At 43.9% G+C, this 15,780-nt stretch overlaps 1 protein-coding gene across 1 annotated transcript in view; it reads left to right on the forward strand.

The window, feature by feature from the left end:
• LOC145405502 (uncharacterized) overlaps nt 1-15,780 on the forward strand; it is a 99,924-nt gene that overhangs the window by 43,296 nt on the left and 40,848 nt on the right. The window contains exons 5-6 of the mRNA XM_080276849.1: nt 9,116-9,288; nt 9,779-9,908. Coding sequence (XP_080132975.1) covers nt 9,116-9,288; nt 9,779-9,908 — 303 coding nt within the window. The remainder of the gene's footprint in view (nt 1-9,115; nt 9,289-9,778; nt 9,909-15,780) is intronic.

The following is a 15,780-nucleotide window of genomic DNA, read 5'->3' on the forward strand; positions in this document are numbered from 1 at the left end:
TATCATCGAAACCTATAGCTCTTTTGCTGCAAGGTATTGGGAGCCTCTGTCTTAGGTGTCTGCCTGTGGTTTCATCTGGCAGGAAAAACAGCCTACTAGTATTACCCATCCTGTCTGGCTTATGACTCAGATGGGGTAAGTGGTATTAGTCTGTTTGCTACTTTCAGGCTCTTCTAGCTTAGGTTTCACCCATTAAGGGCCATACTATAAAAACTAAACGCCAGTATTGACGAAAGTGAGCGTCTGATGTTCCTGTTTTTCGTACCATAAACAAATCTGCTGCTCACGCCAGGCGTTCGTCACCTGGTTATGGCGTAAAATAGTATTGGAATGTCACAGGAGGATAAACGCCACAAGAGACCCCCCTTTCGTATAACAAATTTAAATATTCATAAATATGATAACCGGTTTTTCCATTATAAAAACTGAATAATTGAGGAATCAAATTTTCCCTAGCAGGCTAAAATATACGAGAAACACAAGGCTGTTCATAAGATTTTACAAGACTAAACGCTTCCGTAACGAATACGAGTGAACAAAAACTACTATGGCGGCTACGTGGCGTAATATTGAGTTAGGATATTAAATTACGCTTTCTAGTTTATTTCAGACTACCTGTGTACTTTCTGAATAGATTTTTGAAACGGCAACTGTGAAAGTTTGTGTGTTAGCCAGCTTAATGCTTTACTTAGCACATTTGAGGGCAAGCCAGTAAGCTTCTGCCTCTAGTCCAACAACATCATTGTATGACACTTCTTGCATATGAAAAGACATGAATAAATGACGTGTAAGAAATGCATATACAATATTATATTACATGGCAGAAATTACACATCAGTTTGGTCAGCGTTGGTAAATGGTTAGTTTGGTTTCTATGATTCACCTGTTTTAGTGTTCTTTGTTACAGTTAAGTTTCAGAAATTGGTAATAAAAGACACATTCTTCATCAGTACCGAAAAGTATGTGCAATCACTTCTTTCATGAAAAATGTGATTCGTTTTTGCACCAAAATAAATCGATAAGCTAATGTAGTAAAGATAGTTGGATATGTTTACCGGATACCGGTATGAGTGAATTGGTTGGTTAGGGTGCTGGCTGAAATATTACCTGTTTCAATCAAGCACTCAGATTTTGGCATAAGTGTGTTGGCTTTAAAGCAGAACTTGTTAGTAAATGCAGATTTTTTCATGCGAATAAAAAAAAAAGAGAAAAAAATAAAAAAAAGGCATCTTTCGATCTCGAGAGCTGTTCTTACAAATAGCTACAGGCCTGAGGAAATAGCCTGTTCCATGCATATACCCATATAATATAAAAACTAGTTACAGTAACTGGATAGAAATGACATTTATTGTAATGGAGGAGTAGATAGGTGTAGAAAAGTCATGGAATATTCGTTAAGGTGGAAAGGTTATACTAAAGCATGAAAGGTGCAGTTAAGCATTGACTAACAAATAGGAAGTAATGAGATAAATATTAAGTGAAGGAGACAAACATCAAGCATATGACCAGAGTAGGAGAAAGCTAGGAAAACAGAACAGTAAACAGTCTGAAAATATATAAAACAGAACTGGATGAAAGTACTATAAAAGTGGAATGATTTCTGGGAATCAAAAAGGAAAGCTTGACTAGCAGACTGGGATAGAAATAATTAGCTACTGTATGTACCATGTAACTTGGGAAATCATTGCACGGCTTGAAGGGAAAGATAATGATCAAGAATGTGAATCTCAGAGTAGTATAATTACTGAGCAAAACCGAAAATTTACTAGTAATACCTCAAACAGGGAAGGTGACAATTTCATTCATTCATTCATTCATTGCCAGACGCCATGTATCCCAAACGGGGTGGCCAAGGGCTCAGAGTTAATTGTTTTACAGGGAGGGGCACTAATCCTCCACCAACCCCACTTGACACATAGGGAATGTAAGGAAAAAACTATAGCTAGATATATAGAACTTAAAAGAACAACTGTTACAGTACACACATCTCATAACCTATATTTTCCAATGTGGTCTGCTGGTCATGGGTGGATGACAGGTGTGGAAAGAAGCAGCTGAAAAAGAATGGAGTGTTACTGCATCCCACTTGTGTTGGTGCTGCAATGAATATCACCATTCACCCAGCTTTGTAAAGAAGTAAATTAGTCTCCAGGCTAAAAATAATTCTCCAGTAACTCTGTACTTACATTTTGCAAATTTAAGAACACATGATATATTGCTGCATGAGTGAAAGTGCACATAACCTGGATAAACTGCTGTATAATTCATGACTGGTGAGCTGGCCAGGAACAACATGGAAATCTATGAAGAATGCAATAATACATTCACATTGCTCGTATGAAATCAAGTCTGGATAATCTCAATAATTATTTTCATGCAGATAACTGCAAAAGGAGGATAAATCATAATTCAGTCTAGGTTATAAATTACACTGTATCTTGGTTGTAAATGCATCCTCTTTATGCATTCTACCATCATTTGATACCAATTCTAGCGCAAATATACTTATTTCGTACATAAAAATAACAGTTTAGAATGGGTTTGCGAAGTGTCTGGTTTATTAAACAGAAGAAACATTCAAAATTTGCGCGCTTTTAGTGCTCATGCAGCGCATTCTCGCCCAATCTAGCGACTGCCGTGGCATTCAAACGCCAGAACTGGGCATTGCCAAGATTAATGGTCCAGATTTTTTATAGTAAGGATGACTGACGTTCAGGAACGTCTGACGACTGTCGCCGTTGGACCGCCTAAACTCTGGGTTTTTATAGTACGGCCCTAAGTCTGGCCTTACTAGGTCCAAGCAGTACTTAAGCCTGCTGCCCAATAGTTGGCAACATTCATCTGACTGGCTTATCTAAACCCCCAAAGGAGTATGGGTATGGAATAGCCTGGCTGACTTCCTCTGTGCCCAAGTCATCCCTGCCCTTCAAAAATTAATACCAACATTTCTGGTTGGGATATGGCTCAATAGGGTCTCAGCAGAGGTTGGGGATTGAGGTAGCTATCCATCCTCCTCTGTGCCCTCCTTGTCCCTACCCCCGAAGGACCACCACTGTTAGGGGCTCTGGCTCTCGATTGTGTCGGAACAAGTGGAAGATGAGGTGGTCATGCCGTTCTTCACTGCACCCTCCCACCCTCATATCCAAAGGGGGTAGTTGAGGGTGGAAAACAGTCAAAACATCCTCTCTGGTTGGCTGCAATTCAGGTGGGGCCGGTGATTTAGTCTGACTGCTATTATAGTCGTGGCACACGTCTGAAGTTTGTATTATCGTGCCCTGGCAACCTAGCGGTCAACAGTGCATCCAATTTCGTGTAAAATATAATACTCATAGGAAACAATTGTGAGTATTAATTGAATGGCCAAATGTGCAGGCAGTAATGAAGAATACTGTCCGTTATAGTCTATTTTGAGTTTCAAAAAATAAATACTGTCATAGACAGCTGCCTTGTTAAATTATAAGGTCGCTGATTATAATTTATAAAGGGCTTGAACACTGCCCTCCGCGGACCAAAGTAGTGCACGAAGCTGACCCATATTATGTTAATTATAAATATCTTTACCGTATTCTGACATGTCATAATACATAAGTTACCTTGTACCCTTATTTCGTGGATTATTATCTGCAAAATATGTGACATTGCAATATTGTTGGTTATTGCTTTGTGTGCTCTCTCTCTCTCTCTCTCTCTCTCTCTCTCTCTCTCTCTCGTGTTAGAGCTACATTTTAAAATAACAGAAATAGTTATCTGCAACAGTATTTATTCTGTGAAACTTAAAACCGAGTGAATGAACTGGATTCTTCATTACTGCCTGCACATTTAGCCATTCAAACAATAATGACAGCTGTTTCCTATGCATATCATATTTTACATGAAATTGGATGCATTGTTGTCCGGTAGGTTGCCAGAGCACGATAATGAAACCTTCAGACTCGTGTGCCGTGACTGTTAATAGACCCTTCTAGCATGGCTGCACCATAACTAGTCTGGTCCCTCTAGGTCTAAGCAGTACAAGCCTACCCACCAGTACAAGCTAGCACGCCATTGAGCAGTAGATTTTTTCCTCTCATGAGAGTGTTGATCGTCACAGTACCAACAGCCTTTCTTAACTAAGGAATATCATTTGGGTCCAACTGGAAAATAGTTTTAGAGAAACTGCCAACCATAAATGGATTAGGGCTAATGCAGTTCCCATCATCATGTAAACTACATCACCTGGTTCCTTACCTACTCATTTTGCCAGAGCCACATTGTTGGCAATAGATCAGCTGAGGGAAGCTGTATTCAGATAGGATCCTCATCATGCAACTACTTGCCGGAATCATGCTACAAAACTGTCTCTGTAAGTTGGAGTCCAATATAAGTATACATGAAATGATGAGAACTCGGAGTTCGAGTTATCAACACAAAGCATCACACGGTATGCCTCCGCTAAGCCTTGCACACGGACTCGCCATAGAACCACCATAACAGGGTTTATTGTGGGTCAGTTCACCTAGGTCAAAGGGTCAAATGTCAAAGTCATATGGGGTCGACTTATTTTATACTTGTGGGTGAGATATCCCCTGTACCCCTTGGCGGATTTCAACCAAACTTTTGTCAGTGATACAGGATGATGAACCGATTAGGTCAACAAGGTCAACGGTTGAAAAGTCAAGGTAATATGGGGTCAGCTTAGTTTAACCTTGTAGGCACGATGTCTCAAGCCCCTCAGCAAAATCCGACCAAACTCTTGTCAGTGATACTTTATGAAGGGATGATGAACTAATTAAGTCAGCAAGGTCATTGAGTCTGTACAGTGAGTCCGTATGCAGGGCTTGGTGGAGGAATACCAAGTGACACATTGCGTCAACAGCTTGGGTCCGGGTTCTACGCATTTAATTTTATCCAGCTTTACTTTTAATGGCATTTTACCAAGAAAAAATTCTAACATAAAACCCCTAGAGTAAGGGAATGGGCAAAAAAATGTTTTTAGGGACACATTACGTATTTCAGCTATCATACCCGATCTGCCAAAGCAGATTTTCCCTAGAGTATCCAAACCTTAGTTGAGTTTGTCATTTGTTTAATGTAACAGTGTTCAGCACAGAATCTTAACTGCTCCATAGTCTCTAGTGGTTGTTAATGGAATAGTTGTATTAAATGTAGGTAGCCTGCATGTCGCCTTATAATGCACACTCAACATTGAGATACAGAAGCCAAACTCACTTTATTATTATCAAGGGTTTAACAAACGATCGTAAAGATATGAGAGTTTGCCCAGCATACTCACGTGCACTTTAATTTCCTGATGTCTTGAGTTATTTACAGGATCATTGTAGTTTGTGTAGTCATGGTTCAAAGTGTTTTGCATTCAATATATGTTATAATTATTAAAAATCTCATAACATATAATCACCCACCGATTTTTCGTGGAGGCTTATGTTTTATTAAACACATTCGGTGATTTTACCAGCCCATAATATTTCTCCTTTTTTAGTGTAGGGTTTGGTTGACAATTTTCTACACTATAACCCAGTGAACTAAAAGAAAAACGGTTGTGTTAGTGTAACCTGCACCTGTGTCACTACGTTCTCCTGAGAGTCTGATAAAGGAGTGAGTTCAACCTGCAGCTGTCTTTCTGGAAGCTACTGAGAGAGTGTAACCTGCAACTGTGTCTGAACTGGCAGTATTCCGTTTGCTACCATCAGAAGTGATAGCGGACTACAAAATTTGCTACATTGCTAGTATTCTATCTATCTATCTATCTATTCCCAGACGCCTCAATCCCGTTCGGGGTGGCCACAAATAAATCGCCTCCACGTCGCCCTGTCCCCCGCCATTTCACTGCCCCGCTCACAACTCACACCCCCCTCTCTCATATACCTCTCCACCCCATCCCTCTATCTCATCCTCGGCCTCTCCCTCCCTCTTCCCTCCTCCACCTCACTCACATACACTCTCTTCGTCAGTCTTTCACCCTCCATCCTCTCCACATGGCCAAACCATCTCAGTGTATTCCTCCTAACGTTTCCTATCACATCCACATCCACACCACAACGCTCCTTTATATCCTCATTTGTCACCCTGTCTCTCCATGTGACTCCACAGGCTCCTCTTAAATAACCCATTTCCACTACTCTCACTCTTGACTTGTGTCCCTCCAGCAACGTCCAAGCTTCACTTCCATACGTTAGAGTTGGTATCACAATACTGTCATGTAGTAACTTTTTCACTTCCATGCTCACTTCCCTGCTTCTTATCACCGCTTTCAAGGAACCAGCAACCTTTCTTCCCTGCTGTACCCTTTCAAGCATTTCACCCTCCAAACCTCCATCCTTACTCATCACACTACCCAAGTACTTAAACATACTCACATTTTCCAATTCCTCACCATCCAACCTCGCTATACATTCACTGACTTCACCTCTCTCAAAGACCATCACATTACTCTTCCCTACATTCACCTTCAGATTCCGTTTCTTACACACTCTCCCAAACTCATCCACCAAGCATTGCAGCTCCCCTTCGTCTTCACTCAACAACAAAGCATCATCTGCAAACAATAGTACAGGGAGTTTTCAAACACTACCCTCTCTCACCAAGGTCACTCCAACATCCACTGCCCTACCTTGTACCTCTTTAATTACCCCATCCATATACAGATTGAACAACCATGGAGACATGACACATCACTATTTCAACCCAACATTCAAAGAGAAAAATTCACTCAGTTCACCATCGACACGCACTGTAGCCTTAGCACCATCATACATACTCTTCACAGCATTCAACAACTTCCCATCTACTCCATATATTCTTAACACTTTCCACAAGCCTTGTCTATCCACCCTGTCATATGCTTTCTCCAAATCCATGAAAGCCGCATACAACTTCTTTCCCTTCTCTAGAAACTTTTCCACTAAAGATCTAAGAATGAATATCTGATCTACACAACCTCTTCCCTTCCTAAAGCCTCCTTGTTTCTCTCCAACTAATTTCTCTGTTCTTTCTCTAACTCTGTCAGTTAGTATCCTACCATACACTTTTTCTATTATACTAAGAAGACAGATGCTCCTATGATTACCACACACTTCTTTTTCCCCTTTTCCTTTGTACAAGGGAATAATTATACCTAACTTACAATCCTCCAGGACTCTGCCTTCCTCCCAGGCCAATCTGCACATTTTCCACATCCATTCTAATACTATCTCTCCCCCATACTTCAGCATTTCACCACACACTCCATCAATCCCTGGGGCTTTCCCCAATTTAACTTTCTTCATTGCTTCCACAACTTCTATCCTGCTGATTTCTTCCTGTCTTCTCACCTCCCTCCTTCTCCCAGCCATTCCCCACCCACTTATACTCGCATTACTTTCATCCTCTATGTTCAACAATTCCTTAAAGTGTTCTCTCCATCTGCTCACTTTTTCTCCCTTCTCCACTAGTAATATATCATTTTTATCTTTCACTCCCCTGCTAACTTCACTTCCACCCTGTTTTACTCTTTTCACCTCTTTCCAGAACATTTTCTTACAGTCCCTCCACTTTATACTCAAGTTCCAAATTCCTCATCCACTCTCTTCTTACTCACCTTTTCACCTCTCTCTGTCTTTCTACATATAACTCTCTCTTCCGCCTCTCACCTTCTTCCACGCCCCTATTTCTCATCCATTCATTGTATGCTTTCTTCTTTTGTGACACAGCCTGTCTCACCTCTTCATTCCACCACGCTGATCCTTGCACACCTCTCCGTCTTCTCTTCCTCCCACACACCACATCACATGCTGCACATATTTCTTCTGTAAATATCCTGCACACACATTCCACATCCCCCATCTAGTCCAATTGCCCAATCGTTCCTCCACTTCTCTCTTATACTCTGCCTTTTTCTCGTCCTCTTGTAACCTTTCCACTCTCCTTACAAATACTCCTTCTTCCCGGCCTTCCCTTCTTCTATTTCTCCATCCTAATTGAACCTTGACTCTGGCCACCACCAAGTAGTGGTCAGAAAGTCCACTCCCCCAATCTCTATAAGCTCTGGCATCCATTACACATTTTCGCATTCTTTCATCCACACACACATAATCAATCATTGCCTTCCTTTCATTCAGTTAACCACCCACCCTTCTCATCACTCACCGTGTATACCTGTGGATAATTTTGTGCCTGAAGAGGGTATTGGCTATCACCAACCCCCTCCCAGCACAAATGGCCACTAACGCACTGCTATTCTCATCTATCACAGCAGGCACACCTCACTCACCAACTATTACATCCACCTTCACATTGCCTACTTTACCATTCATGTCACCGATCAAAAACACTCTCATTCCTTCCAAACTTTTCCATGCACACTTCCACATTTGTCCAGAACTCTTCTCTCACTCTGCTTGCACGATCTTGCGTTGGGCATACACACACACACAATCGCCCACATTTGTATTCCAACTTTCAATCTTACCCACACAATCCTTGAGCCAACTGATCCATACTCTCTTATGCTCTTTTTCCATCTTTCTGTTATAAGAAAACGATGCAAGATGTAGCCACATTATAATATAAAAGAAAGTACCACATGCAGGTTGATGATTATGCCCCATCTCTAAATATGAATTAACATTTCTGTTTTAATGCGAATATTATAATTTACCCGAACTGTAATTGGAAGATTCTAAATTCATGCAGTATGCAAATATTATGACTACCTGAAACCCCAGTGGACTACTTGTCCATCTCTAATATCTAACCCTGGCTTCTGTAAGCTGACAGTCTGATAACTGCGGACGTGTCCTGTGATTGCTTCCATGTATGCAGCTGTGTAAGTGTATCCTGTGATTGTGTTCATGCAAGCAGCTATGTGAAAGTTGCCTGTGACTGGGTTCATGTAAGCAGCTGTGTGAGTGTTACCAGCGATTTCCATGTAAGCAGGTGTGTGAGTGTAGACTGTGATTGTGTCCATGTAACAGCTGTGTGAGTGTACCCTGTGATTGTGTGTATGTATGCAGGTGTGTGAGTGTAACCTGTGTTTGCATCCATGTAAGCAGCTGTGTGAGTGTTGCCTGTCACTGGTTCAGTATAAGCTGTTGAAAGGATGATGAATGTGGGAGCAACTTTGCATTGCCTTGTGCAGAGCGCCAGGCTGCAGTGATCCAGGGCCCCAGTGAGGTGTTTGTGCAGCGGGGTTCCACTATCAGCCTGGTGTGTGTGGTGCCGGCGGGGCCAGACGTAGTAGACACTGTGGCCTGGTTCAGAGGCCACCATGCACTCAACTACAGCTCACCTAGAGGAGGCATCAGCTTGGAGGTGAGAAAGCAGCATGAGAGAGAGAGAGAGAGAGACAGAGAGAGACAGAGACAGAGACAGACAGACAGACAGACAGATAGACAGACAGACAGACAGATAGACAGACAGACAGGCAGAGATGGGAAAAGTGGTTCATTAGAGAGAGAGAAGGTGCCTAAGTGGTAGGTCGGTGAATATTGGAAGGATAAAATTGTTGGATATGTTTACTTAAGTTGATGCAAAAGTTGAAGGGAAATGTAACTATATTTAATAGGCAGCACAGTGGTGTGAAGAAATAACGTAAGTGGTTATAATTATGATGGTCTTAATACATAATAGAGATCTGAGTACTGAAGCTCTGATAGGACTATATGAAGATGTTAGTAACCACAAGTGTTTGAAACTTTGGTACACCATGATTGTCAAAAGATGAAAAGAGAAAGCAACAGAAATGGGAATGTTAGGGATAAGACTAGGAATTAAGACCCCTGTTGACTCCCCTCTGTGGTAGGTGGAGAAGACGCCGCAGCAAACGACCTCCAAGCTGCACATCACGCGGGCGGTGCATCAAGACTCCGGCAACTACTCCTGTAGACCCAGGCTGGCCACACTCGCTTCTGTCACTGTCCACGTCGTAACAGGTCAGTCACTCCATCATGATCATGATGGGTAAACGTGCTGCTGGGGTGAAGATACTATATTCTGTTATCATTAACTTGGCTTTAGATTGCACTCTCTCCACTTTGAACGACGAACTGTATGACGAGATTAACAAAGGATGACTTTAATCACGAAAAAATATAGTATACAATACAGTCTTTTTCTGTCATTGAACGACGTATAAGCTTTACCAAAATTAAGGAAGACGACGTATAGTGAGGTGAAGGTGCTACTGCTGTGGGATGTGGGTGCTGAAGGTGGCGATGGTAAGATATGTGAGCTAATGTGAAAGTGCCGTTGTACTTACCCTGCAAAACTGCATCAAAGATGAATGCGTAGAGTGGACTGTGGCCATAGTGGGTGGTGAGGCCTGCTGTCGAAAGTATACACCATGAAGATAGATGTTGTAATTTTGCTCTCATGGTGCAAATAAAAGGTACTTGGGAAAAAGTTGGTGGAGTAAACACAAACATTTGAGGTGGGATGGCTTTATATGATGTTGGGTGTGATGATGGGTGATGGCCAGAAGGGAGTGAGTACATCCGGTACGGATGGATATTGCGTAAAAGTTGACGGGGGCGGTCGTAAAGGTTACAGATTTCTCCCCCAAATGCATTACAGGTAATCGGGGATGAATATATATATATATATATATATTGTTACGGTGGCGCCAGCCCGGGGCTATTACAAAAAAGACAACAAGTCAGCCTTAGATGATCGGCCTCCACTGCGTTGCAAAAATAACGCAGACCCCGGCACTGACACTCCGCAAACTAGAGAAAAACTGCGCAACGGAAAAGTACTTACTTAAGAACGCAACACTCTGTACTTTGATAATAAAACGGAACAGCCTACCTATAGATCTAGCCTACTATCGTCACTACCGGAAGTAATACCGCCCGAGACAGTATACAGGAACACCTCCCACTTACTTCCGGTGGTGACGACTTTCTACTTAACCCGTGTCCAAGGGGAACGCAGTTAATAGCTCACGATGGTTCTCACTAGCCTTGAGCAAAGAGATGGGATTAACTGTGTAGGGGTTAGGGGTGTGTGTGTGTATGTACGTGTGTTGGGGAACGTTAACAAAGGCAGCGAGAAGAGCACGGTGAGCCAAACTGGCCCTCCAAAGACAACACGGTCACAAAACAAAATAAAATAACTACTTTCCTCAGTCAGCAACAAAAGAATAAAAATAAACTTAAATGAAAATGCCAGCTCGGCATAAAAATGACTGGGGAGAGAGAGAGTGTGCACACACGCACGATACGGAAGCTAGCTGGGAAGATACTGCCTCTGATCAAGGCTCGCGCACGGCCAAGCGCGAACGCATAATCAAATTAATTAATAAGAACTTATATTCGTGCCCCTCTCTCTCTCTACAATAAACTGGTACTTCTAATGCAAGCAAAACATCATTAAATATACTGGTAGCTCACACAAGACAATCAAAATAATCAAATGCATACTCAGCATGGTATAAAATAAAATTGCCCTCAGTGGCGGGAACGAAAGAAACAAAAGAATTTGTAGCACTCGCTAATATAAACTCCGCGAATGACGCGGATACATACTGCATAATCCCCCTAGCCCAGCTGTAAAGGCTGCACCCGTGGGAACGGAAAGGCGGACAACGTAACACGCCCTTCCCCAAGGGAAAATTTTGAGCCCTGGATCAAAATTTTCGAATCAAGACCCTGACCCCTCCCTGGATAAACAATCAGCAATTACGTTATCAATCCCCTTAATATGCTTAACTTCTAAATTGTACTCTTGCAAAAGCAAACTCCAGCGGGTCAAACGCTGGTTCTTAAATTTAAACTTGTTCAAAAACTGCAGGGGATGATGGTCTGAATAAATCTTGATCACAGGGCCAAAAGGGGGCAGGTAGACAGCAAAGTGTTGCAGGGCCAGGATAATCGCTAATAACTCCTGCTCTATGACGGAATAGTTCTTCTGGGCTCTATTAAACTTCTTTGAGAAGTATGATATGGGATGTTCAACCTGGCCCTCATCTGGCTGCATCAACACTGCTCCTACCCCTACTCGGCTAGCATCAACTGCCAGCACAAAAGGTTTGTCAAAATCTGGTGCACGCAATATAGGGTGGTGGCACAGCAGAGACTTAACCGTAATAAGCTTGCTCACACTCGGCTGTCCACTGCCACTTCTTATCCTTGCGCAATAAGTCAGTAAGAAGGGCAAGCACTGTGGAGTAATTCCCAATGAATCTTCGGTAATAGCCGATCATGCCCAAAAATCGCTGGAGGGCACGGCGACACTGGGGTGCTGCAAAGTTGGAAATGGCATCCACCTTAGCCCGAGGTGGAGCCACTTGCCCATGTCCCACAACAAATCCAAGGTACTGGACCTTAGCACGTACGAACTCGCACTTGTCTAAGTTGACTACTAAGCCAGCTTCCTCCAACCGCTTAATGAGCATTTCCACATGATCAAGGTGCTCCTCCCACTTGGTGTCATACACAATGACATCATCGATGCAAACGACACAATTGGGTATGCCATCCACCACTTTATCCATAAGCCTCTGGAAAGTGGCTGGAGCATTCTTCAATCCATAAGGCATCACCTGGCACTGATATACTGCACCACTGACAACAAAGCTAGCCACTTGTTTAGCCCGTTCCGTCAGCGGGACCTGCCAGTATCCTTTTACTAAGTCAAGTTTGGTGATATAAGTGGCATTTCCCACCTTGTCCACGGAGTCATCGACCCGAGGTAAAGGATAAGCATCGGTCTTAGACAGTGAATTAACTTTCCAGAAGTCCACACACAACCTAACCTTCCCATCTGGCTTCGGCTGCAAGGTAACTGGTGAACTCCACTCACTGAAACTCCTCTTGATCAATCCTTGGTCCAACATATACTTGATCTCATTATCGAGAGCTTTCTGTCTGATAGGGTTGATGCGGTAGGGAGCTAATTTTACAGGCTTACTATCCCCAACGTCAATGTCATGAGTAACCCAAGTTGTCAATCCCGGTGAATCTCCAAAAACTTTCGGATGTTTCCATAATCTGTTGCACAGCTCTTCTCGCTTTACTGGATCAAGGTGTCGCAATTTCTCCACCAGAGCTGCATAACCATTGCCCTCCCATAGGTCAGCTGGTAACATCTCACCACGACTAAGCACTTCCTCCTGCTCCTCCAACTCACTACCAACCACCAAAACTACAGGAGCGCTCTTATCCCTGGTTCCCTCAACGTCCACTCCAAAATCACCTTCCAGGGACTGTGGCTGTAACCCTGGTCCACTACTCACATCACCGGCACCAACAGCTCCCTCCACAGCACGTTCCTTTGATGCCACGTCCTCCTTTCCCCGTCCTTCACATCCCAGGTGAGAGACATCAGCAGTCATCCCACAATGAGAATCAACTGGGCGGTAGTATGGCTTCAACATATTAATGTGGCACAACTGAGTACTCTTCCGCCTATCTGGGGTAACAATTAGATAGTCAAGTTCCCCAACTCTCTTCTTCACAATATAAGGACCACTGAATCTAGCCGCCAGAGGTTTTCCTTGCATGGGCAGCAATGCCAAAACTTCATCTCCTTGCTTAAACTCACGACTTCTGACCTTATCGTAATGAGCCTTCATTTTCGCTTGAGCCCCGATTAGATGGTCACGGGCAAGCTCTAAAGCGCAATGCAGTCTCTCCCGAGTGCGGCAGACATAGTCAAGCATGGATTCCTGGTTGCCAGATTTGTTGTTACTCCAGGCCTCTCGCACCACATCCAAGGGACCACGAACTCTGTGCCCAAACACTAACTCATTGGGTGAAAACCCTAACGACTCAGTTGGTACCTCTCTCACTGCAAACATAACAAAGGGTACCGCTAGGTCCCAATCCTTTCCACTATCATAGCAGAAGGTGCGCAGCATGGTCTTTAAGGTCTGATGATGCCTCTCCAGGGCACCTTGTGACTGCGGATGGTAGGCACTGGACAAAATGTGTTTGATGCCCAACTCTGTCATTGTCTGCTTAAACAAATTAGATGTAAAATTCACTCCACGGTCTGACTGCAACTCCTTGGGCAGGCCAAAATGAGTAAAGAACAGGATAAGTTGCTTGACTACTGACTTCGCCTGCATGCTTCTGATTGGTATAGCCTCTGGGTATCGCGTTGTAACATCCATTATGGTTAACAAATACTTGTTTCCAGCAGAAACAGGAGGTAAAGGGCCCACGATATCAATGATTACCCGGGTAAACGGAGGTTCAACTGCAGGAATGGGAATCAAAGGGGCCACAGGAAGAACTTGATTAGGCTTGCCCACTATCTGACACGTGTGACAGCTCTTGATGTACGCAGCAACTTGTCCCGGCATACTTGGCCACCAAAAGTTATATCTTAAGCGCTGCACTGTCTTTCTGTTTCCCAAGTGACCTGCTAAAGGTCCCTCATGTGCTAACTGTATTAACGGCACCCTATACTGCACAGGCACCACCACCTGCACTAACTCACCCACTCCTCCATCCACCGTGGCGCCAGTGGGCGTCCATCGGCGATATAAAACATTGTCTTTAATCAGGAACTCCTCCTTACCACACTCCACACTTCCTTCCTCCCCTACTCGAGCAAACAAGGGCTTTAATGTTACATCCTCCTGTTGCTTCACCCTCAATTCTGCTGGCCCAACACCCGCCAGCTCTACTGAGGACTGAGATAAGGGACTGGTCGGGACACTGGATTGCGAAGGGCGATCAATCTCAGCGTCACCTCTAGTACACTCGACAGGGGGAGGAATGTCAGACTCCACACTGACATCATCATCACCTCTACCCTCAACAGTGACACTCTGTTCCTCAGGCGCGTTTGACGGTGGTCCTGCATCCCTGCAGTCGACCCCAGCGTCCTGAAATTCTCCTAATTCAGTCGATGGGCTGGGTTCAGTCTCCACACAGACACACTCAACACCACCTCTAGTGTCCTGAGTGGGAAGTGGGGCGGCGCCCATGCACGCATTCCCACTCTCCTCACCCACTACAGCAACACTCTGCTCACTAGGTTCCTCCATTGGTGGCCCTGCCTCACCACAGTCGACCCCAAGAACCTGTGACTTCACCAGTTCTTTCTCCCGGGCTGCAACCTGTGCCATAGATCTTGTAATTGCACAGACCGGGAACATGGCTTCCACTTCTGCATCAACTTCAATACCAATTTCTGGGGCATCAAAACACTTCTCTGCCACAACTGGTGGGGGAAGAGATGGAAATACTTTCTCCCCAGCCAGGTCGTTCCCCAGCAGAAAATCAATCCCCTCTACTGGCATTACATCAGCAACAGCTACTTGAGCTGCAGCCTGAACAATGGGGCAATCGAGTTCCACATGAACATAATCATAGTATTCATCTGAGTTCATGCCTCTACACAGCACATACTTCCCTGAGTTTACAGGCCCTCCAGTCACGTTTCTGCACACAGACTGTTGTGCACAGGTATCACGAGCCACAGTAACTGGATAACTGATCCCATGAATTTTCACTGTGCCGTGACATATAAAAGGTTTACACCAGTCTAGGGACGATTTCTGAGGCAGTTCATCCGGAGGTGGCGTAGCATGTTGGGTAACCTTTTCAGCCTGAGCTGGCAGCGAGCACAGCCGGCTGCACTCCAGCTTTCCACAGACTTCTCCCTCACCGTTACCACTCTCCCAACTCCTCTCGTTCACCTGACTCGAACCTACAATTAGTGCCACTGGTTTGGCATTTTGGGAGGCCTTCCACTTAGGGCAGTTAGGCTTGATGTGCCCACTCTGTTTGCAAAAGTAACAAACTAGCTTCGAACTGGATACAGGGCTCTTTCTCCCTGAATTCTTTTTCTCCT

Source organism: Coenobita brevimanus, chromosome 67 (genome assembly GCF_032717465.1).
Source record: "Coenobita brevimanus isolate Jiangsu-jjx chromosome 67, ASM3271746v2, whole genome shotgun sequence".
NCBI lineage: Eukaryota > Metazoa > Arthropoda > Malacostraca > Decapoda > Coenobitidae > Coenobita > Coenobita brevimanus.